At 43.0% G+C, this 26,040-nt stretch overlaps 1 protein-coding gene across 2 annotated transcripts in view; it reads left to right on the plus strand.

The window, feature by feature from the left end:
- Positions 1 to 855: 855 nt before the first annotated feature.
- TULP3 (TUB like protein 3) overlaps positions 856 to 26,040 on the plus strand; it is a 36,575-nt gene continuing 11,390 nt past the window's right edge. The window contains exons 1-7 of one of the 2 annotated variants that reach the window (XM_053257702.1): positions 856 to 1,011; positions 5,973 to 6,024; positions 12,518 to 12,680; positions 18,305 to 18,481; positions 21,823 to 21,959; positions 23,954 to 24,154; positions 25,386 to 25,498. In XM_053257702.1, coding sequence (XP_053113677.1) covers positions 968 to 1,011; positions 5,973 to 6,024; positions 12,518 to 12,680; positions 18,305 to 18,481; positions 21,823 to 21,959; positions 23,954 to 24,154; positions 25,386 to 25,498 — 887 coding nt within the window. In that variant the 5' untranslated portion in view covers positions 856 to 967. The remainder of the gene's footprint in view (positions 1,012 to 5,972; positions 6,025 to 12,517; positions 12,681 to 18,304; positions 18,482 to 21,822; positions 21,960 to 23,953; positions 24,155 to 25,385; positions 25,499 to 26,040) is intronic. The other variant, XM_053257703.1, reaches the window with a different exon arrangement.

Consider the following 26,040-nt stretch of genomic DNA (forward strand, 5'->3'; position numbering starts at 1 on the left):
GCCAGCACTTGTTACTTCAGATGGGGCCATCTGGAGGGGGGCCTCCCATAATGATTAGTATTGTGTATGGGCAGCCAGATGACCCCATGCAATGTAGGGCTTTAAAAATAAGCAGCAGCACATTCCACATAAATCAATGGAGAAATCCAGGATTTTGATGTAGGTTGCTATAAGTCGGCATCAGCATGTTGCTACTCTTTCTTATGGAGGCATACTTTAGGTATTAGAAAAATTTAGGTACTTGAGTGTTTAGACATCTTAAAAATAGGCTTGCCGATGCAACTGCAAAACGAATGTAGATCATTGGGGTAGTATGTAAGTATCCTGCAATGAAGCCTAATGCTAATGTTGCAGGCTACAGGTAGGGCTGAGGCAGGCTTGGATTCCTACCTAGTCCCAAATGGACAGACAATATCGCTCAGGTTCCAACAAAAGTCAATCTAGCTCAATTGTCTGCCTTAAGTTCCCTTTTAACCCAAATCCCACACTTGACTGCATACACAAAACATGTGCTTTATGGGCTTCTATGCAGGCATTGCACTTTTAAATGTTCAAAAACTCTGAATAATTGCATTCTTCAAGCTAAATAAGAGCAGGAATTCCCATTGCTGCTGTTGGTGAGGCGGGAGGAGGAAGACGGCATTTTGCAGTAAACTCCTGGAGTTCTCCATTGATTCAATAGGCGGCTCTCCTCCGCCCCGGAAATAGTCTTAGGAAACAGGCTGTGTGTGTCTGTCTAGCAATTGCAAGTTTATGACTAAAACTAAGCGGCGCCGGCGACCCCTTGGTTTCACTCCCGCCCCCTCACTTTCACTGTATCCAATGAAAAGGCGCGGTGTTGAGAGGTTCCGCCCTATGGCGAAAAGCTTGAGTGCCGGGCTGGTTACCAAGGAAGAAGGAGGACGGTTGCTAGGCTGAGAGCTGGTGATGGCACCTCCCGCCGCGGGGTTTCCATAGCAACGGCAGGATGGCGAACGCGAGCGGCCTGACTTATCCCAGTGTGGGGGCCAGGTAAGGTCGTTGGAAAGTGGATGAAGAAGCGCTCTTTGGGGGGGGGGGAAGCCTATTAAGGCGGCCCAGTTAGCTTCCCTCCCTTCCTCGCCGGGCTGCTGTGCTATAGCTCCTCTTTGGCGCGCCTCAGGGCTGAGAGGGACCTGGCGGGCTCGAACCAGCTTGCAGGAGGTGGGAGCGAGGTGCTCTGCAAATAGCCAGAGGCACTCTGTTCTTTGCTTTTACTCGTATATGGAGGCAATCCTGTGCACGCATTCTTGGGAGTAAGCTTCGCTCAAGTCAGTGAGACCACTTCCTAATTATACATAGGAGTGGGCTGTAGGACCCTAGACTTAGGAACATAGGAAACTGCCATATACTCAGTCAGACCATTGACTCAGTCTATCTGAGCTCAGTATTGTCTTCACAGACTGGCAGTGGCTTCTTCAAGGATGCAGGCAGGAATCTCTCTCAGCCCTATCTTGACTTGAAGAAGCCAGAGAGGGAACATGAAACCTAGATGCTCTTCCCAGAGCGGTTCCATCCCCTAAGGGGAATATCTTACAGTGCTTACACTTCTAGTCTCCCATTCATATGCAATAAGGGTGGATCCTGCTTAGCTAAGGGGACAAGTCATACTTGCTACCACAAGACCAGCTCTCCTCTCTGTCTTGTCAGATTATTTTCCTGCATTGATTCTCAATTGCCTTTTAGCTGGTTGGTTTATTGATTTAATTTAAGTAAAAAGTGCATGCTACCAAAAACCCAATTAAGGTATTTTCTATAAGCATTTTGAAGAATATTTACATTGCTGTTACAGTGAAACTTAAAAACCAAACGTGTGATACTACTACTATGAATATTTATATACCAATCTTCAACAAAAATTCTCAAATGGGTTATGTAGAAAAATAAATACAGTAATACATAAATAAGATGGTCCCCTGTCCTCAAACAGCTCCCAATCTAAAAAGAAACATAAGGCAGATACCAGCAACAGCAACCGATTGCTCAGCTAAAGCTTTATTATTATTATTTACATTTATATCCCGCTATTCCTCCAAGGAGCCCAGAGCGGTGTACTACATACTTAAGTTTTTCCTCACAACAACCCTGTAAAGTAGGTTAGGCTGAGAGAGAAGTGACTGGTCCAGAGTCACCCAGCAAGTCTCATGGCTGAATGGGGATTTGAACTGAGGTCTCCCTGGTCCTAGTCCAGCACTCTAACCACTACACCACGCTGGCCCTCTTTAGATGCTTGCAGACCTAGATATCAGTATCTTCCACATGTGACGTTGGATGGCCTGACCTTCATTGCCCAGAGTTGTAGGAAGGTGCCTTATCCTCAATCAGACCTTTGGTACTTATCTATCTTCTATCGCTCTGTTTGTATAATAGCTCTATATAATTCTCTTAAACATATCCGTCATTAATCCCATGTGTGGCAGCTCTTCCGAGAGTTCACTAGCTGGATAGCGACAGAGACAAATGGGTTGGCTGGAGGGAGAAACTGGCAACAGGGGCAGGTGGGCGGGGGAGATGAGAAACTAGTGATGTGTGTGGGCGGGGTGGCAGTGGGGGTGGGCAGGAGGAGAAGGGGGCGGGAGGGTGCCCAGCCATGGGGGGGGGAGCGGCAGCAGGCAGGAAGGAAATGTCAGCTGGGGGGAGACTGGCGATGGGGTGGGCGGGCAGGGGAGGAAATGGTAATGGGGGTGGGCGGGCGGCCAGCAGCAGGGGGCGGGAGACAGGGACAGGCAGGTGGCCAGTGGCCAACAGGTGGGGGAAGAAAACGGAGGCTGTGGCAAACTAGAGGCACAGATGGTCTGCACCCAGCCCAGAGTAGACGGTATTGACTGTGCTGACTGGAAACTCTCCAGAGTCTGTCTTTTCCAGCCCTACCTGGAGATGTGCAGTCTTCTTTGCCGTTGTAATATACAAGCTCTCCCTTCATATATACCACTATATATGTATATGGTTTATGTGATGGGTGTTTTACTAGTTATTGATAATTTTTTTGGTATGATTCCACATGTTCACTAGTTGAAGGGAGTATCCCATTATGTAGCTTTTGCAAATTTTTGTGTGGGAACATCACAGCTGATGGGCAAAGAAGGATTAACAAGTACAAACACACACCTCCAAACCTCATTATAGCAATAGCACAAACATCCATTCTACTCTTCAAAGGCTCATAGCAACAGCATGTATAGTCTCATTTTGTAAATAAACTCACCTGAACATCAAATATACTTTGTTACAGCAAGTGCATATACTTTTATTAACTAAGTATGATGTTGGCAACATATATGAGAAATATAGATAAAGTAAAGTATGCCATCAAGTGGATTTTGACTCCTGGCGCCCACAGAGCCCTGTGGGTTTTTTTGGTAGAGTCCAGGAGGGGTTTACCATTCCCTCCTTCTGCGCAGTATGAGATGATGCCTTTCAGCATCTTCCTATATTGCTGCTGCCCGATATAGTAGCAGCAGGGATTCGAACTGGCAACTTTCTGTTTGTTAGTCAGGCATTTCCCTGCTGTGCCACTTAAGGTGGCATACAGAAATCTAAAACAGGGGAAAGGGTAGCAAGTATTAACGCCATGGAACACGCTTAACTGGAATGTGCTTCCTAATGAAATTAGTTTCCTTTTCTCTGAATGTTTTTAAGGAGGACCTGAAAACATACCTGTTGAGCCAGGCTTTTAGTTTATAGTTTTAAAGCTTCAGGTTTTGGGTTAGGTTTATCTGTTATTTAAATTGTTTTAATTGTGTCAGTGTTTTAATGATTTTTTAGATAGTGATCCGCCCAGGGACATCTTTGTATGGGGCGGTATACAAATGTAAGAAAGAAAAATAATAAATATAGGAGATGCAATGGGTGGAATATGAATTGGTGGTATTCATTGTTCTCTAGTTCTGATTCGGGGCAAGTGAAAAAATAGTTCAGTAAGTGTGGCATATTGTTCCATTTGGCTCTGCTTTGCTGTTTTTGCCAACAGTCCTCCTAAGCACTCTGTTCTGTTATTTATGAGCCTATTAACAATTAAATGATTATGGCTGTAATTCTAAACGCAGCTACCGAGATTGTATCACTAAACTGAGTAGAACTTACTTCCTACTGAAACATGTATAGGATAAGGCTGCATTTTAGTTATGTGACTGAAGGTGCAGATTTCAGGATGTCCTCTCTTGTTTTCCCACAGCATTTGATATTTACAAGCATTTTGCCTCTAAATATGAATGTTCCATTTCGTTATAGTGGCTAAAAACTGTGGATAGACCTATCCTTCATGAATATGTCTGGAGGCGCTCTTACCCCTGGATTTCTGGACCGAAGTCCAGGGCCTCCACACCCCCTAGGGGCCCCCAAATCCTGTTTAATCTGTCCCGGATGGTGTGGTCTCATTAAAGATGTATTTAAAATACTGTGTGTGTGTGTAAAGTAAAGTTGTGCCATCAAGTCGGTATCAACTCCTGGTGACCACAGAGCCATGTGGTTTTCTTTGTAGAATACAGGAGGGGTTTACCATTGCCATCTCCTGCGCAGTATGAGATGATGCCTTTCAGCACCTTCCTATATCGCTGTTGCCCGATATAGGTGTTTCCCATATTCTGGAAACATACCAGCGGGGATTCGATACTGCTACTCAGAACAAAACTCTTTCCATGCACAGATGAAAAAAATTAGTGAGAACACTGGTCCCTAGGCAGGTTACTTCTCCGCTGCGCCATTAGGTGGCTATGGGTGGGGTGTGTGTGTGCCAAAGGCCTTTAGGTCTGAGCTCCAGAATTACCTAGGTGCACCTCTGTCTACACTCCTTTAAAAGTCATCTAAGCTAGTGGCCACCAGTAAATTTTTTGGTAGTGAATTCCACAAGCCAGTTATGTTCTGTGCAAAAGATATAAAGAGCCTGTGCTCTTTAGAGGTACATCATGTCTTCAGAGTGGTTTTAGTCAACTTGAGAGGCACAAAAATTAGGCCCAACATATTTTTTAAAAAGAAATTATATATACTAGCTTAACCTGCGCAGAGCATCTGCGCACTAGTACTTGATTGCTCCCCTCACCTGAGCTGCACTCCTGCTCCTCCTTCTCCATCCAGTTGCTTCCATCCCCCTCACCCCTCTTGGTCACTCCTCCATCCCTTTATTCTATCCCCCTCATCCCTCTTGGTTGTGGCTGCAGTGCTGCTGGTGCCTATTGGCCAAGCTGCAGCCCCCTGTCCCCAGAGACGTCTCCACCTGAGCCCCGCTCCTACTCCTCCCCAAAGGAGCAGCAGCGGTTGACCAGACCCTTCCTTGCTGCCGCCACCACTGTGGCTGCTTGTTCCCCTTAGGCCGCTGACAGGCTTGGGCCCATCCCTTGCCCACCTGCCGCCTTCCTCCACCAATGGCTTTGGTAGCCCCAAACAGCAGCAGTGGTTGATTGAGGTCTTCCTTGCTGTCACCACTGCTGCCATGGCCACTCATTCCCCTCAGGACGCTGACTGGCTCGGGCCCATCCCTCGCCCTTTCTTCTTTCTCTCTTCCCCTCCGTTCTTTTTCTCTATTTCTCTCTCCTCCACTTGCTCTTCCCCTCTGTCTTTCTTTCCCTCCCTTCTTTCTCTCTCTTCTTTCCTGAGTTAATAGATCTTGTTCATCTTGTTTCCTCATCTAATTCACACAGTGGCAGCCTCCTTCTCCTGAAGGGGCTCTTTCCTCCCTCACTTTGCAGACCTCTGCCCACTATGCATATGGAATCCCCACTGCCCAATTACCATGGCGCCACAGGCTCCTCCTCCCTCTCGCATATGGAATCCCCACTTCCCAATCAGGTGCTTCTGCTTGCGAACTCTTGCGAGAGCTGCCACACACGGGATTATCCATGGGTACGCCTTCGAGATTATTCTGAAGTGTGTTCTCATCTGTTCACTATATGAATGTTATTCCATGATAGGAGTTATTTTTACTGGAAATGCTAATTCTTCATACTCTTCTTTCCCAGTGGCTTTGAGGATGAAACTTTGAAACTGCGGCAGCTAAAACTGGAGAACCAGGTAATTAAATTCACAAGACAGAGCCTAAGTAATTCAGGAAAGGGGTAATTGCTCAAACTCATCTGACAATTTAAGATCTTGCAACTATTGTGTTAGATAATCTTGTTACACATCCTTTATTCTTTATAGATAACTTGTCAAGAATAAACAGTACTAGCTAAGTGCATGTAATTAAGATGGATTGAGTGAGTGTGTGGGAATGGATTGTGTATTTTAAGACTCTTCTGGAGATACAAAATCTCTCTGTGCTCTCTATAGAGGGGCATAGTGCAACTGTGTGGAAACTTTGTCACTGAGGACCAGACTTCCCAGGGTCAGAAGTGCAGGGTAACCTTTGCCTTCATTACAACAGTGTTGAAGTGCTATGTTTTATTGGTTGCTATAGAAGTGAATGGCAAACCATTCATTTGTGTAGGCAAAAGTAAAGGGGTATGCTCTGGGATACCACTGGGGTAGAGGCTAAACGATCTCTGTACCTGAGTGTTGGGCTGAGGGGCAAGTTTAGTTCCTTTTCAACTGTGTCCTAGAATGTACTCCTAGGTCAATTAAGTGAGACAGAATTTTAGGACAATGGGAATGAATGCTGTGCATTTTAGAGCTGTGAAAGCTGTTCTGTAGTTAGAGTCTCAGGCTTTTGCAATTCCCCCACACACCCATACTACTACTACTGTTGTTGGTTTCCTTGCTGTTATGAGGTTTCTACATATGACTGCTCAGTTAGTCCCCTGCTAACTGAGCAAAGAGGCACTTTTTAAAAGTGGGGATTCTCTTTATTTAGTAAGGGGAGAGCAACTGGCCCTATCCATCCCCAGCACAGCATCCCTCCAGTGACTGTTGCTGGTGTCTATCTTAGCTACCTCTATTTCTTTTTTTAGATTGTGAGCCCTTTGTGGAGGGAGCCATTTTTATTTATTTATTTATATCTATGGAGACTTCTTTGGGAACTCTTTTTGAAAAGTGGCATATAAATATTTGTTGTATTCATTGCACAGTCTGAAAATTCGGCTGTGTGGAGGACCTCCATCCCCTCCCCCAACTCCAGGCTGGAAAGCAAACTGCCATTCTTCTCATCATGCCTCCCAGAAGGTGATAACGTCCTCACCAGGGAGTTATCCAGACATGGCTTCATGGGGGGTGGGGTATCTGAAGAGCGAATCTGCTTTGCAGCAGATTCACAGCTGTTTAATTTGGGGGATTAAATGGACAGTTCACAAAGGGTTGGCTCCTTTTTGCATTCCCTGCAAATCTTTTTCCTATGTTCATTCCCACAGCTTGCTCTGGGCTTTTTCTCCAACCAATCACATCCCAAAGGAGGAGGACAGAGACCTGTTTGTTTGTTTGTTTGTTTGTTTGTTTGTTTGTTTGACAGTCAGCATTCCACAAGATTGACTAGTTTAACCCGAACCATTACCTCAGCAAATGTATCTGCTTGGATGTTCGTAGAAACCACTCCCAATTTTGGGGTGTCATTTTTATCCTTACAGCAAGCATAACAACTGAGGGATCCTCTAGGATAATTTATTTGTGTGAATAAAATCAATAGGCTCTATTTTTCAGCAATTCTTTCACCACCACACACATGAATTATCCCAAAGTTTCCTTTCTTGACTTGCAAAAATGAATGAGAAGTTGGAGAGACGCTAGCCTGAGCTGATTTCTTAAAAATTATCATTTCACATTTCAGCAGGGCTTAATTAGTACTAGGGCCTACCTAGAACCATTTCAAACTATGTGAAGCATGAAAAAAAGCCACTTTGAGCATGTGCAGAGTGACCACAGGTAGTTTCTCTCCCCTCCAGCCTTCGGTTTCCAGCTGGCTTGCTGGGAAAAGGCAGGCTATGGGGAGGGGGAAGGAAGGCAGCCTTGAAGAAGTACACAGCAAGCAGTACTTCCAGTGTCCAAAGCCCTTCGCTATATTTCTCTTATTACAGATTCCAAAGGGACACCGGCTCCCCATTTAGCCCATTTCAATAACAGCTTGGATTCTTCCCAAGCAAAGTTAGCCACAGTCGGGAAAGCAGACAATAAGGAACACAGCTGGCAAACTCCCCTTCCTTGTGGAAGACTGGCGAGACAACTTGCCAAGCAGTCCCCTCTGTAGACTCTTGGAGTTCCACAAATCCACCCAGCAAATATATATATTTTAAAACTTAACATAAAACGTGAATTTTGAAAAAAGCCGATTTGTTGGCAATGGTCCCTCCACACATCGCGGAGAAGCATCGAGGCAAACCTGAAACCTCATTTTTTTTCAGAAAATGCTGCTGCAAATAGAGGATTTTTTTTTACCATGGACATAATTTGGGCTAAGCTAGAATGCGCAGTGCTAATTCATGGAAAGCCAGAATCGTGTGTGAACTGGTTCCTGATAGCCTGCTACGACTACAGGGTAAATCCAGCTGATATGTGAACTCGCACCCTCCATTCCAGAGATGTGAGCTAAAAGCCATGTGTGTAAAAGTCCCAGTTGGCAAACAGCATGGTGGACTGCTGACTGCATGCAGTGTATACCTTGTAACCTCGCAGTTCTGATATTTGTCCCAGGTTTCTAAACTCACAATGGACAGAAAACATGCAATGGGGTGGGGAATACTGACAGGACTGTAGAGAAATATGAACTCTGCTTACAACTCATTCAGATAGAAGATGGTAGAGATTCCTGAGATGGGATGGAATTCTTCGAGAGTGCTCTTGTTAGCATTCGCAGGGGAATAGCTACTGAAGGTGGAGAATGGATCTCCCAAGAAGCATGTCTTCCTCAGGAGACTCGTCTTCCCTCTGCACTGGGCAAGAGTTTTATTGAACCCCTTCTTAGATATCTCCTTGGACTCCTCTTATTTTCTGGGGAGTTCTATTCCCCTGCACAGTATTGGTGTAAAGAACGAGTGGAAAGTCCTTGTGCCATCTCTTCTCCATCTCATTTACTGGTGCATCTGTCATAGTAGGGCTGCTTGTCAAGCTTTCTCATCTTGCTGGTCTGTTCTGGCTTCTTCCTTCTGTCAGCAGAGCAGAGAGCACCATATGCTCTGCTGCTAGGGTCAGGCCACTTAACATGCAAGTGTCTGCAGCAACAGGACCCAGCCAGTTGGACAGTTTGGACCCTTCATTGCTACTGTTCAGATGGTACCTGAGGGCCACCTTGTTTCAGAAGGATACCTAATGTTGTCTGGCTGGCTCAGTGTTTTGAAGGTTTTAACTGAAATTCTTTTAACTTACTTTGATTTTTTTTTTTTGTATAGATGAAAAGGCAGCACAAACATTTTTAAAAAAAACAAAACAGTAAAATAAAATGACCCGAGTGGCTGATTTTGAGTCAGAAGAGGCTAGTAAATTTAGAGACTGTGCAAATTTGAAGAAGCAAGAGATAGCTGCTGACATTGGTCACCTCATGGATCTCAATAAATGCAAATATGTTCTTCATTACTGGGAAAGTAAAAAAACTCAACAACTACCACCAAGAAGACCCAAATTATATGCACTGGGAAATGCACTAAAACTTCTAACATGCCTAATGTTCACAAAATACAGAAACCATCACGCTACTGTAACTTCCCTTTCACTAGCCAGTCAGAGGTGCTAAGGTCATTTTGCTTTTCTGTTTTTATTTGGGAAATATGTTAATCTTCATTATAGTGCATGAATGGAGTAGCAAGTTGGGTAGCAGCTAAAAGGAAACAAACTGACTGGATTTGTACATAGCATTTAAACAGAATATTTTATATAAAGGTTAGAAACACTTGGTGGAACACTGGTGCCACCCAGTGCAAGCTAAGTGAGTTGCATCACAACAGCCACAAATAGGAACCTGACAACATTATTTACTTGCCAAAAATTTAGGCTGCATTCATATGAAATGAACAATGAACATTATATTATTTATTTATCATATTTATGTATCACCATTTCTAGCATCTGTGCTAGAGATGCATCTCTAAGAAGATTTGTGTGTCATCAGCATATTGAAAACATCCTGCACCAAACCTCCTGATGATCTCTCCCAGCAGTTTCATGTAGATGTTAAAGAGCATTGGAGACAGTATGGAGCCTTATGGAACTCCATGCAGTAACTCTCACTTCGTTGAGCAACAGTCTGCAAGTGACACCATCTGTATTTAACCACTGTAGAATAGTGCCACTAATCCCACCTCCTTCAGGTGATCCAGAAGGATACCATGATTGATGGTATCAAAAGCCTCTGAGAGATCAAAACGTATTAGCATAGTCACACTCCCTCTGTCAATACCAAATTAGAGATCATCCATCAGGCCAACCAAGGCAGTCTCAACCCCATAGGCCCCTTGAAAAACAGTTTGAAATGTGTCTAGATCAGGGATTCTCAACGTTGGGTCCCCAGATGTTATTGGACTTCAACTCCCATAATCCCCAGCCCCAGGAGCCTTTAGTTGGGGATTATGGGAGTTGAAGTCCAATAACATCTGGGGACCCAGCATTGAGAATCCCTGGTCTAAATAATCAGTTTCCTCCAGGACTATCTGGAACTGAGAGGCCACCATCCCCTCCATGACCTTGTCCAACCATTAGGTAATTTTCTAACTTGGCATGAATAACCTTTACTGAAGTGAAGTTCTAGAACTATTCTACATAGGATATATGATTAGGGATTTGGATTTTGCATTTCTCTGGAATAGGAAGTATAGTATGAACAAAAGGCAACTTGATATATAACACTTTGACTATAAACAGGGTTTATCAAAGGAAAGAGGAAACAGTTCCCTTTGATTTCATTTCAACCTGTATATAAGGAGAGTTTTCTCATTTCTCAGTGGTTCCTTCCTGTTGAAGTAAATTAGTCATTCTGGTCGATCAAAACATCTGTTGTAGAAATACTTTCCATAACTGTTTCTACAGCAAAGATGTGTGTTGCCTGGCCGATCTGCATAAATGGTTATTTGGATGGAACAGAGAATTGACTCAAGCCGTCCTAATGATTTTGCCAGGATTGGCTTCACCACATTCTTGTTCTTTAATTAGATCTTAGATACTGGTGTTGGCTATCAATTGATAGCCATTGTGGTGTAAGACACACCTTTTCTGGTCACTTGAAATGTACACTGAAGTCCATCTCGAAGACTGTGCGGTACTACTGAGATATACCAGATGCTCTGGGCAATTTGAGAAACACTAACATAATCCCACTGATATATTTATGTTAGTGTTTCTCAGATTACTCAGAGCATTTGGTGTATCTCAGAAATACCGCATGGGCATTGAGATGGACTTCAGTGTGCATCTTAGGTGACTAAAGAGGGTATTACACCACAATGTGGGACATTATTTTGGGTACTAGTTTAGTATTCTTGAGTGTAGAGGTCCACATGTAGCAAAGTATATAGCTAACTTTTTGTCAAGAATATTTTGGGTCCTCAGATTTACTGTGCTGTTTGGAAATATTGTTGGAACTTTGAAATGTGAAATATTCAAGCTGTCAATAACCTGTTTTTACTTAACATCAGAGTTTTGCTTCCTGATTGCCTAATCAATGGAGTATTATGTACAATTTGTTTTGCTATGGATTAGTCTGAAATATTCTTGCTAAACTATGAGGACTCTTTTGCTAGGACTGAATGATCCGATGAATGGGGGAAAGGCTGGACTGGTTTGGAAGGTGCTAGATGCTTGTTCTCTGGTCTCTCAGATTGAGGCAGTGGCCAGGAATGCTTTTTATCAGCTTCGGCTGATACGTCATCTACGGCCATTTCTGGAGGCAAATGAGCTTAAAACAGTGGTGCAAATGCTGGTAACCTCCAGGCTTGACTACTGTAATGCACTCTACATGGGACTGCTCTTGTATGTGGTCTGGAAACTACAATCGGCACAGAATGTGACAGCCAGTCTGGTCTCTGCAATAACCCAAAGGGACAATATAGCACACATTTTAAAAAACTGGACTGGCTGTTGTTATGTTTATGAGCAAAATACAAAGTGCTGATTATTACCTATAAAGCCCTCAACAGCTTGGGTCCAAGGTACTTAAGAGAGTGCCTTCTCAACCATGAACTCTTTTGCCTCTGGAGAGGTCCAGTTACTGTTGCCACCAGCTCTTTTGGTGGCAGCTTAGGACAGGGCCTTTTCTGTGGCTGCCCCAGGGCTTTGGAATATGTTCCCTGTCAAAATAAGAACATCTTCTCTGTTTACTTTTAGGAAGACCCGCAAGACATACCTGTTTTCTCAGGCTTTTAACTGAAAATAATTTTAAACTGTTTAATTGTTTTTATCCTATGAGATTGTTTTAACTCTTTATTCTGTGAAAATTGTTTTAATTGATTTTACTCTGTTTTATATTTGTTGTGTTTTAAATTGTGTACACTGCCTAGAAAGGCACATATCAGGTGGTATTAAAATATGATAAATTTTGCTATGGGAGGAAAATAGGAATAGCTAGGAGGAATTAGAAAGAACTGAAATCTAGTTGCTAAGGTATAGATCTATTGCCTTTGGGGTGAAATCAATCAATAATTCTCTTCTTTGTCAGAGAGCTCTTCTGGAAAAGAAACAGAGGAAGAAACGTCTTGAACCCTTGATGGTGCAGCCAAATCCAGAAGCAAAATTACGCAAACCAAAACCCAAAGGATGTGAGGACCAGGCCCCCTTAGTGGAGCCCCATGCCCCTCCTCACTCTGATATTGTCCTCCATGGTGAGTATGGATGTTTTATTGATAAAAACACCTTACTCCTCCAAATAAATGAGAAGTCAGCTGTCTAGCACTCTGAGTATTCTTGGGTGTTGTGATCCACATGTAGCAAAGTACACAGTTAACTCTTTGTCAAGATTGAAAAGGGCACATGTTAAACCCTCATTAACCCGCATCCGGATTTTAGGGTGGATTTCCACTCCCAGTTGCATAAAGGTGCGGAAATAAGCAAACTACTGCACCTCAGCTATGCTCTTGTTGTCAAACTCTTACCTGGATTCTGGTACACCATATACTGTACCCACAAGTGTGGTCCCTTGCCACTTATGATATTTAGGTTATTAATAAAAATATGACAAAGGGTAGAAAACTACCCCAAAATGAATGGGCTCCCTTTGGTGAAGTGGTTTTTATTCCAATTATAAGGAAATTGGAGGAAAACCACCCCAGAAATGAATCGGCTTTCTATGGTGGGGTACTTAAGCCATTTGGGATGGGGGACAACACCCTGTTTCTCTTTGGAAACTTCACTTTTGTTTCCCCTGATGATGATAGGGTCTCAAAACCAGCCTGGGGCACTGCTCCTGAGTTAGGGCAGATGAAACCAGCCCCTCCCACAATATCAGAGTGTTTGGAACAAGTAAAGCATTCAGAACCATCTGACATAGTAGAAGCTGGGATTTTAGCCAGCAGCAGCCACAACCTGTCAGCTTCAGTAGGCCTGGCATCAATGGATCAACTATCCACAGTACATTTCTGGTCTGTTCCCATTTCTTCTAGTGAGATACAGCCCAGAAGGGGTGGGGGTTGGAGCTTGGTTCCAGGTGGAGAGTGCAAGATGATGTACTGTAGAAGTGGGATGTGTGGCACTGAACAGTCTGCTAAACCTTATTCGCCTGCCAGTGAAGGTACCATGATAATGGGTTACATGACAAAGCAGAAATGGCAGTCTACAACCAATCAACAGTGGTCTATGCCCACTGCACAGTCGTGTCGTGGGGTCTGTGACCTCCTCCAGTGAGAGGCCAGACCAAGAAAACTTTAGTCCAGCAGGAGGAGGCAGTGAGTGAAGCAACTCCCTCCCCTTCAATCTGAGATTGAGAGAGAGGGGTGGGGGCTATCATGAACACAGAGGGAGGAATCCAAATACTGCCTGAACTCCTGGAATGCCACTGCCAGTCAGAGTAGATAGTGCTACTGTAGATAGCCCAAAGGTCTGAGTCAGTAGGCAGCAGCTTCCTATGTTCTGATGGAAGCACTGTGACTTAATGGAACTGAAAGCCTGCTAGTAGAGCCGGTTGGAGTCACTGCTACACTTCGCTGGAGTGAAATGTTAAATTATTGTGGGTTCCATGGCCTGAAAAAGTTGGGAGGCATCCAGTGTAACCAATGGGTCTACTTGGGAGTAGAAAGTTCTACTCATGCATAAAAAAATCATGACTCCAGATGATGTTTTAGAAGCCTACACAGAAAGCACAACTTAGAAGCTGAAAAAGTAAGGAATGGGTGAGTGGCTGACTGTGCAGACTAAACTACTCATGAATAGTCCCCCTGAAATTAATGAGAGAAGTTAATTTCCTTGATTTGATCATGGATGAAGGAGCCAACCCGGCTTGTATAATTGAGACCTGGTGGAGGGAGGCTACTGATCCTGTGTGTGCCCAGTTTCTTTCCCCAGGCTACTCTGTTGCTGAGCAGGTAGGCAGGGGTAATGGTGGAGTGGCTGGGGTCAATAAGAATAACATCTCCTTTAACAGGCTCCCTGTGAGAGAACTGACTTATATTGAGTGTGTGTGCCTTAGGTTGGGGACTCGGGATTAATTGGAGATTCTGTTGGTGTACCCTCCACTCTGCTGCCTAACAGACTCCCTAATCGAGCTGACGGAGCTGGTTGCTCAGCTGGTGAAGTTGCCCAGGCTTTTGGTGTTGGGTGATTTAAATGTCCAGTTTGGGACAGACTTTGGTGCTGCTCAAGAGTTCATAGTAGCCATGACAACTATTGGCATGACAACCAATGCATGTTGCTGGTTATGTGTCAGATTTTGTCTTTTGCTCAGGTTGGGGGGTGTTCTGTGAGTGGGGTCTCCTGTAGTTTCCCCATTATGGATAGACCACTTCCTGGTTAAGGTTGGCCTGACAGTCACATCTGACCCTTGTAGGGGTCGTGGACCTATTAGAATGGTCTGCCTGAGAAGGCTGAATCTGAATAGGATTCCGAAGGGCCTTGGAGGGTTTTGGATTTGGTTCTGCTGGTGATTTTATTGATGCCCTGGTGGATACCTGGAACAGAGAACTTGCCAGGGCAATAGATACAATTGCTCCTAAGTGTCCTCTACGACCCACTTCAAAATTAGCTACATGGTATACGGAAGAGCTAAGGGATCTGAAGCAGCAAGATAGATGACTGGAGCACAAATGGAGGACTAATCTTGAATTCGATAAGACACAGCATAGAGCCTATTTGAAGGCCTATGCTGTGGCAATATGTGCAGCAAGGAAGTGATTTTATTCTGCGCATATTGTATCTGCAAGTTCTCGTCCAGCAGAGTGGTTCTGGATTGTTAGGGGTTTAACTCAAGCCCCTTCTGTCTCAAATCTGTTTCCGGAAACAGTGTCTCATTGTGATGCATTCAATGAGTTTTTTGCAGATAAAGTCCTATGCTTTCAGCCTGGTTGGACTCCCAGTATTTCTGCAGGGCCAATTAGGGAGGTGTCCCTCTTGCAAGATTAGATTGGATCAGTTTCAATTTGTGACTCCTGAGGATGTGGACAAGCTGCTTGGAGTGGTTTGGCCTTCCACCTGTTCATTGGATTCTTGCCCAGCATGGCTGATTTCATCTTGGAGGGAGGTTGTTGGAGCTAGCCTAGTTGATATCATTAATATCTCACTGAGGGAGGGCAGGATGCCACATTTGAAGGGGGCAGTGATTAGACCTCTTCTTAAGAAGTGCACTCTGGATCCCTTGGTGATGGATAATTTATAGGCCAGTCTCCAATCTCCCATAGTTGGGTAAGATGATTGAGAGGGTGGTGGCTGACCAGTTCCAAGTGATCTTGGAGGAAACTGATTATCTAGATGAGTGGTTCCCAAACTGGGAGCCTCTAGAAGTTGCTGAACTACAGCTCCCATCAGCCCCATCCACAATGTAGCTGGGACTGATGGGAGTTGTAGTTCAGTAACATCTGGAGGCTCCCAATTTGGGAACCACTCATCTAGACCCATTTCAAACAGACTTTAGAGTGTGCTATAGGGTTGAGACAGCCTTGGTCGGCCTGATAGATTACCTTCGCCAGGGAATTGACAGAGGGAGTGTGACTCTGCTGGTTCATTTGGATCTCTCTGCTTTCGATACAGCCAACCATGGTATCCTCCTTGATTGCCTGAGGAATTTGGGGTTTCCTGGAGAGACCACATTATGCCTGTTAAAGCAATTGCACGGGCTGCTGATATGATTCTGGACAAAATACAAAGTGCTGGTTATTACCTTTAAAGCCCTGAAGGGCTTAGGTCCAGGTTACCTGAGAGAGCACTTTTCTTTACAAGATCCCCATTGCTCATTAAGATAATCAGGAGGGGTCTGTCTTCGGGTGCCACCAGTTCATCTGGTGGCAACCTGGGATCAGGCCTTCTCCTGTCGCCCCTAGGTTGTGGAACACAATCCCCATGGATATAAAAGGATTATCTTCCTTGAAGGCCTCCAGGAGACCCTTAAAGACCCTGACTTTTTAGCCTGACTTTTAATGATTTAATTTTAATCTGGCTTAATTGTTTTTTATTTTAATTGTTTTATTATGTGTGTGTTATTTTAACGTAAACTACCCTGAGCCACTTTAGGAAGGGTGGTATATAAATTGAATGAATGAATGAATAAGTGTCCCATTAATTTCAGTGGGACTACTCATGAGCAACTTAGTCTGTCTGTGAGCCAGAAATTCCAGTGGCATAAACACTACAAGCAGTAGATTACTGTTCTAATGTGCTGCTCTTGTCAAAATTAGACCCTGAAACCACATGGCTGAATTCATAACTTCTTAGTTTATTTCAAGAAATGCCAAAGTTGTCCTTTGCTATTCTTTCTTTCCACAGAGCAAAGGCAAAATTGATTACATTCGTCATCAAAGTGTAGGAGGTAATAACAGCAAATAAAGATTAGTTTATTTAAATCTTACTACTTAGATGTTATAGATAATGTTTCTCTGTTGACAGACAAGGCAAACAGAAGAGGGTAAAGAAACATAGTAGATCATGCCAGCGTGTCCCATCGACATCATACTGGGCACAGGGTTAAGAGTGTAGTCAGGTAAGATATATGTAGACAAGTTGTCTGCACTACAGATTAAGGTAGAAGTTAGAAGGCTAGTGAAAAATGTTTTGGATTATATTTATATGGCAAAGCATATACATAGCACTTATCTACTCATGGCATCTCAACTATCTGTGGCCAAGATATGGCAGGTGTTCTTTTGGATAGCCAGGGTTGTGTGTGTTGTAGCTATTTCTGGACAGCATCAACTAGAGTTTGCATTAGGAAACTATGCATTCCTAGGTGTCCTTTAGAAGATTTCAGGGCACTATTAGTGAAGGCATGGAATGATACTGTGGCTTGTTAAGGCCTTGGTATGTAAAGCATGCTTCTGATTTTGACTGGCAGGTTTTAGTGAAGTTGCTCATCTTATTTTGAAGGGAATTATGACATTTGTAATGGCAATCTTCTGGTTTGTCACCTGGGTCACAGGACTCAGGAGGCTGTTTAGGAACAATGATGTTAACAAAGAGCCATCTACATCTGAGGGAGAGATGAGAGATGTCTATACAAAGGCAATGGTTTTCAATTTCTACAACATGAGTTACCCTCTCAATACATTCTAAAGGAAACTACCATATTCTCAGATGTTGAGATAATAGTGGAACTGAAGCAATGTGCAGGGTTTTCTAAGAGAGGTGAATAGCTTTAAAGTTAGAGGATATCCTCTTAAAATATTGAAATGAGCAAGGTATAAATCTGAAAATATGGAGAAATAAGGCTATTCACTCATGTGCCCAAAAACATGGAAGTTGTAAGTTATGGTGCCTGCTTTAATTTGCACATTGTGTGTGCAACAAATATCACACTTGCAAACATATATGCACAGAAGTACCGCCTCTTTGTCTCACACACAGAAGTAGCACATCTCTCTCACACACACGTGTTCACTTGCAAATGGAAACTCCTCTGCTTCCCTCCCTCCAATTCCTTCACACACATTTATGTGGTAGCAGTACAGCTCTCACACACATACACTGCACACATGCAGTAGTTTCCCTTTTCTTATCCCTTGCTTTATTACAGAGAATAGGAGAATATGGAGAATGCTATATTTGACACTTTACCCAACTCTCTCTTCTTAGGAAGTGGTGGTTCTGAATCTCAGAAGCGCTCCGCTTTAACACCAGTTTCTCTGGGATGCTGGAACTTCCGATAAAAATTCATTTGCTTTTAAGACTGTTCAGTAAAGCACCAATGGAAATGCAGCTTTCCTGCTCCCCCCAGGAAGGATGCTTCCACAACAACCTCTAGATTTTTCTGAATTGTGGAAAATCGCTGTGCACCACATCCTTCAACAATCTGTTTCTCTTTGGCTTACAGGCATTTGTGGTCCAGCTGTTATTTTGAAACCAGAGATACAAGAACTGGGGGCAAAGCTGCAAATAATTTCAGTTGGATCTTCCACAACAGAAGATGACATTGAGGGAGAAAAAGATGAGGAGACTTCAGTGGATACAGCTTCCAAGATGGATCTACAAGACATCCTACAGAAACGAGGTGAGAACTGGATATAAAGATCTCTGGCTTCATAAGAACAGCCCAGCTGGATCAGGCCCAAGGCCCATCTAGTCCAGCATCCTGTTTCACACAGTGGCCCACCAGATGCCACTGGAAGCCTACAGGCAAGAGTTGAGGGTATGCCCTCTGTCCTGCTGTTACGCCCCTGCAATTGGTACTCAGAGGCATCCTGCTTTTGAGGCTGGAGGTGGCCTATAGCCCTCCAACTAGTAGCTGTTGATAGGCCTCTCCTCCATGAAGTTATAAAACCCTGCTTAAAGCCATCCAGGTTGTTGGCTGTCACCACATTTTGTGGCAGAGAATTCCACAAGTGGATTATGCGTTGTGTGAAAAAGTACTTCCGTTTGTTGGTTCTAAATTTCCTGGCAATCAATTTCATGGGATGACTTCTGGTTCTAGTGTTATGTGAGAGGGAGAAGAATTCCTCTCTATCCACTTTCTCCACACCATGCATGATTTTATAGACCTCTGTCATGTCTCCCCGTAGTAATCTTTTTTCTAAACTAAAAAGCCCCAGGTGTTGTAGCCTTGCCTCATAAGAAAGGTGTTCTAGGCCCCTGATCATCTTGGTTGCCCTCTTCTGCACCTTTTCCAGTTCTACAATGTCCTTTTTTAGATGTGGTGACCAGAATTGTATGCAGTACTCCAGGTGTGGTTACACCATAGTTTTGTATAAGGGCATTATAATATTAGCAGTTTTATTTTTAATCCCCTTCCTAATGATTCCTAGCATGGAATTGGCCTTTTTCACTGCTGCCGCACATTGAGTCAACACTTTCAACGAGCTGTCCGCCACGACCCCAAGATCCCTCTCCTGGTCAGTCACCGACAGCTCAGATCCCATCAATGTATACTTGAAGTTGGGGTTTTTCATCCCAATGTGCATCACTTAACACTTTCCAACATTGAACCGTATTTGCCATTTTGTTGCCTACTCACCCAGTTTGGAGCAATCCTTTTGGAGCTCGTCACAATCCGTTATGGATTTCACTACCCGAAAGAGTTTAGTAACGTCTGCAAATCTGGCCACCTTGCTGCTTACCCCAACTTCTAGATCATTTATGAATAAATTAAAAAGCACCGGTCCCAGTACAGATCCCTGGGGGACCCCACTTCTTTCTTACTTCCATTGTGAAACTCTTCTTTTGTACCTACCCTCTGTTTCCCTTCCTTTACCCACTTTGCAATCCACACATGTACTTGTCCCCTTATCCCATGACTGCTAAGTTTTCTCAGGAGTCTTTGATGAGGAACTTTGTTGAAAGCTTTTTGGAAGTCCAAGTATACTATGTCAACTGGATCACCTTTATCCACTTATTTGCTGACACTCTCAAAGAACTCCAGAAGGTTTGTGAGGCAAGATTTACCTTTGCAGAAGCCATGCTGGTTCTCTCCCAGCAGGGCCTGTTGCTCTATGTGCTTTACAATTTTATCCTTGAGGATGCTTTCCATCAATTTGCCTGGAATGGACGTTAAGCTAACTGGCCTGTAATTTCTCAGATCACCCCTGGATCCTCTTTTTGAAAATTGGTGTTACATTTGCTACCAGTCCTTCAGCACAGAGATTGATTGCAGGGATAAGTTATATATTTCAGCAAGGAGGTCGGCAATTTCACATTTGAGTTCTTTGAGGACTTCTGGATGGATGCTTCACAGAGATCTAAATCAGAATTCTTTCAGTTTATAGGATTAGCATCGCAATTAGAAAGTTTATATCTCCTTGATCATTATATTATATGGGTATGCCTAGGTTTTCTGTGCATTAAAAGTAGAAGATATTTTCCAGATCGCATACTGGCAAAAGCTCAATGGTCATTACCAATTTATCCTGTAGTTATGTGCAGATTTCATGGTAGCTTTGCATGGTAGTGTGGTAGTTACACAATATGAGTGAGTTCTTACAAATCATGTATTTTGCATGACTGAATTGTCAACTACATGTATTATTTCTGACTATTTAGTCAGAGGATGATTTATCGGGAGTACTTTAAGCCCTTCTCTTTTCCATTTGTAATTTTTATTGTTTTGATTAAAAATGAATTTTGCATGAGACAAACAAACCCATTGATTGTACATCCCTTCCTAGCCCACCTCATCTTATTATGCCAATGAAAGGGGAGGCAAGGAAAAGAGGTGCCTGTTTCAATAAAGCAAGAGATTAAAAAAATCTGATTGCCATTGGTCCATTAGTGAAGGGCCTGTGACTACAATGTATTGGATTGAGGCTGGGTGTGTTAAAGGGGATGGGGAGCCTCCCTTCTGTCCCATTTTGCAAACTAGTCTATCTCTCCTCTATGTACTTATAACTCTAGGTATAATAGCAGCAACAATAGTGACACCTTGAACAACAGCAGGACTGGGGAGAGGGCTCTCTTCATTAATATCTCCCAGTTGCTTCATCTTCTTCTGCCACAGTTCAGAAGGAGCATACTTCACTAGGGCATTTTGGCCTAGGAGAAGCCCCACCTTGCAAGGATAGTGACATCCATTGCTTGGTGGGTGTCTGGCAACCATTTCCAGTGGGGTGATTTCCCCCCCCCCCCATGGCCACTCTAGGCAGGGGGAGAGTGGTTAGATATTTGCAGGTATTCCCCTCTCCCAGTACTCTCCTACCCATGGATACCCTGGTGGCCATGTCAATGTGCTGTCAAGTCAGAAGCCACAGATGCTAAATGCCAAGCTGCTCCATAGGAAAATAGCTTTCTTGGATTAAAGGGCAGACCTGGTTGCATAACAGAGCTCTGGTTGGATGAGGAGGGGTAGCATTAGCTGATCTCAGTTGTATCCGATAATACAAGTAACTATGGTTGCATTATTTATTTATGTTATTTATATACCGCCTGATATGTGTATCTCTAGGCTATGTACACAATTTAAAAAACAACAAATATAAAACAGAGTAAAAACAATTTCACAGAATAAAAAAGTTAACAGTTTCATGGGATGAAAACAAACCATTTAAAATCAATTTCAGTTAGAAGCCTGAGAAAACAGGTATGTCTTGAGGGTCTTCCTAAAATCAATCAGGGATAGAGATGTTCTTATTTTGACAAGGAGCATATTCCAAAGCTCTGGGGCAGCCACAGAGAAGGCCCGGTCCAGTCCTGAGTTGCCACCAAATGAGACGGTGGCAACCATAACCTGACCTCTCCAGATAATCTTAATTGGTGACAGGATGCATGACAAAGAAGGTGCTCTCTTAAGTTCCCTGGAATTAAGTGTTTCAACAATAGTGGGAGGAATATCTATATATTGATAGATCTTATGACTCCTTTGTAAACATGAAATTCTCAAGTTGAGTTGATCTGCCTTTTTGGCAGGTATTTCTGGGAGTATGAATTTTGATGAAGAGGAGACTGACGATGAAGAAGATGAAGCTGGGAAGCAGTCAGGTTCTTGTTCACCTTGCTTGGAACCTCCGAGGCCTACTTCTGCAAACAGCCAGAAATCTGCTACAGTGAGCACAAAGATTCTTCTTTCAGCAAAAAATAAGCCTGTGCTTTCTAGTTCCTTTCTCCACATGTTTCCTATGAGATTCAGCATCTGGTGCCTCTCCAGATTTTAAGAAGGGATTTCAGTGGGGACTTCCTACTAGTTTGATCTCTTGACATCATTCTTCATCTTAGATGCCATTGTTGTTATTGGTGTTGTGGTACTCTTGGCTTTTTATTGTAGAGCTTGCATTTCCGAATATATATGATATTCTGATAAAACAGAAATAGTTTTACATATGTGAAGATTAATTAGTCCTTTTTGCAGCTGTGTCTTTTCATAGTCACTCCATTGGTTAAGAAAATAAACCGACTGCAACACTCAAATACACAATTACCCTATTATAGGGTAGTCAATTAAAGAATGTTTAGTTGAGTAATCAGCTGCATTTTAACTGATTGGTTAAATTTAAGTTTGTATCTTACCAAAGTCTCATTATAGGTAGGTATCTTTTTGAGATATTGAGGAATCAAGTGTGAGAACTTAGTTTCCTAACATATTATAGATTATATAAAGAAGAAGCAATTCTTAATACTTTTTTCTTTCATGTGCTACTTCATTAATGCACAGGAAGAGGGGGGAAAGCCTAAAAAAAAAATATCAAGCATGCCCTTAACTCACAATTCCACCAGTTTAAAATTTGCTGTGTCAAATGACCCCCATCAACTAAAACTTCTGCTTGTAATTTGCTGCACTTTATTATTGCACATCACTATTTCTTTTACATAGTTATTAGGTATTATTATCATTGTAAACATAGTTGTTGTGCTTTCCTGGCTGCAGACAGACAATAGCTTTTTCAAGGAGTAGAATGTGGTTTGAAAGAAGGCTCACTTTGATGTGTATACTCACCTAACTTGTGGCAAGTAGATTTGGCAGGTTTTTTTCATTGTTTCAAAACCTGTTTAACCAGAGGCAGTAGTGGGACAAAATACTCAAACTGCTTTCAACTGTGTTGCCTGTCTTTAGCTTTATTATTTATTTAGTGCTCAAAGGGAACAATTTTCTTCTTCAGTACAACAGCGCCCCCTTTCTCCAGTGCCTTTTTATTCTTTTGGGAGAGCTCTAATTTAGCATCTTCTCCATATTCTAAGTGGAGGGGTTTTTTGCTTTTAGTTTATATATTTAATGGACACAATAGTGGATAAAGTAGACTGGATGGGGAAGGGTATTGTGGCCTACCTTATTCTCAGTAATGATGCTTTCCTTTTGCACTGTAAAGTTATTTATGATCATTTTTTTCATACACACATGGATTCTGCACCTGTGCAGCACTGTCCATGGAATCAAGGGAAGGCCATGTCCCCCATCTTTTCCTACTTTTCAGCTCTTAAAATTCTGCAATGGTGTTCTGCCTAAGCATCCTAAATGCTTAGCTGTACAGATGATCACCAAAGAACATCACTTATAGATGAGCAATCAGTCTTTTCCTTTTTCAGCTTCCCCTTCCCCGCTATGAATGTTCCTCTTGAGATAAATATATCTATTATTATTTATTATTTTATTTAAAATATTTCTATACCACCCAAAACTTGCATCTCTGGTGGTTTACAATTAAAATAATTTAACACATTAAATCAATTAACAATTAAAATAATGTAAAACAAAACATTTAAAACCCAATATTAACCATTTAAAACTATAAATCTAATTAAAAGCCTGGGTTAATAAATGTGTCTTCAGTGCCTTTTTAAAAGTTGCCAGGGATGGGGAGGCTCTTCTTTCAACAGGGAGTGCATTCCAAAGTCCAGGGGCAGCAACGGAGAAGGCCTGTTCCTGAGTAGCTGCCAGACAAGTTGGCTGCAACTGCAGATGAACCCCTCCAGATGATCTTAACAGGCAGTGGGGCTCATGGCGAAGAAGGAGTTCTCTTAAAAAAATAAGAGAGGGAGGGAGGGATGTATTTGTGGCGAGGGCTCTCTGTCCTGACTTGGTTTTGCAGAGAAATCCTTTCTCCAGCAGGAAATGGGTGCTTCTGGTGCTGTATTGTCTGAGACAGATGCACAGCTTGGAGAAGTGGAGAATCTGCAGGAGTTTGTGTTACGCCCTGCACCTCGTGGCATTACAGTGAAGTGTCGGATCACAAGAGATAAGAAGGGCATGGACCGAGGTCTCTTTCCTACTTACTACATGCATCTGGAACGTGATGACAACAGAAAGGTACTTTAAACAATGAGACAATGCATAATCCTAGACGAATGAGGTGTAATGTGGAAGTTACAGTGGACAATTAAAAAAAAGAAGTTCTCAGAAAAAGAAAAAAAGCCAAAGTGCAATGGGACTTACATAAACAATGTATTTATATGAATGGAGACGGATTAGTAGTAGTAATATTATTATTTATGAAAATGTTTTTTTTAAAAGAAAAATTGTAGTTGCTGTACAAAACACATGAAATACTTGCCCAATCAATTTATGTCTGATTTAGACAAGAGAGTGCCCAGGAAAAACTAAAATTGGAGAAGGAGGCTAAAAGTAAGTATCATAGGGTAACTGGACCAAATTTGTTGGAGGGTTTTTTCTAAAAAAAAAAAAAAAAAGGAACAGAATGAACTGGATGAGGTCATTCTCACTATCTTGTTAGGGAAGGAGGGTGGGGAGGCAGGCTCCTGCCTGTCTCTTTGCATACCATCTCATAAGAACATAAGAAAAGCCTTGCTGGATCAGGCCCAAGGCCTATTTAGTCTAGCATCCTGTTTCACACAGTGGCCCAGCAGATGTTTCTGGGCAGCCCACAGGCAAGAGGTGAGGGCTTGCTCTCTCTCCTGCTGTTACTCTCCTGTGGCTGGTATTTAGAGGCCTCTTGCCTCTGAAGCTGGGGGCTCCCTGCCTGCCGCCTTTCTACTTTTCACATGACACATGATTGGTGAGCAGCAGAGCTGGGAGCCAGAGAAAGTCCTCCGGCATCCCACAATGCACCATGCCAGGAGTGGTGGGGGATTCCCCCACTGCTGGGTGCTCTTGCCACCCGGCTTTCTTCACCCGGCTTTCTCAAGCATGCATGCAGCCCGCGCATGCACATAACCAGGAACTGAGATAGAAGAGTGCGCTCACGCCCGTCTGCCTCGGTTATAGCCCGGGTAAAATACTCGGGCTACCCAGTGGGGCAGCGGTAAGCTTGGGTCTGATCCCAGTGCCGCACACAAGCAGCCCTACCCGGGTAGGGCTGTGCAAGCACATGTAGGGCTGATTGTGTGCATGCCCTCAATAAGTATCAGTATTTTGAATGGCTGTAATAAATTAATTTGGAAAAATGGTGATAAATAATTTGTAGTTATGAAGGGAGTAAATAAATGATTAGCAATAATGGACGTTATATAATCTGGATAATTAACAGTGGGTACTGATTTTTATTTTTTTTAAGATCTCGATTAAATGTTTGTGCTTCTAGGTATTCCTTCTTGCAGGGAGAAAAAGGAAAAAGAGCAAAACATCAAATTATCTGATTTCAGTTGATCCAACAGATTTATCTAGGGAAGGAGAAAGTTTTGTTGGAAAACTCAGGTGAGACCTGCATAGTGAACATATGAAGCTGCCTTATACTGAGCGAGACCATCTAGCCCAGTACCATCTATTCCCACTGGCAGTTGTGCTTTACAGTCTGAGGCAGAGGCCTTCCCCATCCTGCTATATAAGATCTTTTTTGACTGAAGAGGCTGGGGATTGAACCTGGGAACTTCTCTGTGCAAAAGAGATCCTCTGAGCTATGGCTTCTCCCCATGTATTCAGTGATGTACTTGCCCTTAAATAAGAAGAGCTGGGAGCCTGCCATGGTAGGTTTCTTGTCTTGCTTCCACACCACTAGCAAACAGGAGCAGGGCACATAATGGGAGAAGGAAAACCAAAATAATATACTTTATTCAAGTGCCTCTGTGTATTTTTTGTTTTGCCTAATATGCTTCAGAAGACTCCTTCATCATAGACACATTATAGAATGCTTAAGAATATAGCCATAAGATTCCAGCAGAGTTTCTGAACCATCCAGATAGCCCCAAAGAAAGAGTCTTCTGAAATGCGTTGGGCATAACAATAAAAACATACAGGCA

This window comes from Hemicordylus capensis, chromosome 5, assembly GCF_027244095.1.
Source record: "Hemicordylus capensis ecotype Gifberg chromosome 5, rHemCap1.1.pri, whole genome shotgun sequence".
NCBI classification, from domain to species: Eukaryota; Metazoa; Chordata; class Lepidosauria; order Squamata; family Cordylidae; genus Hemicordylus; species Hemicordylus capensis.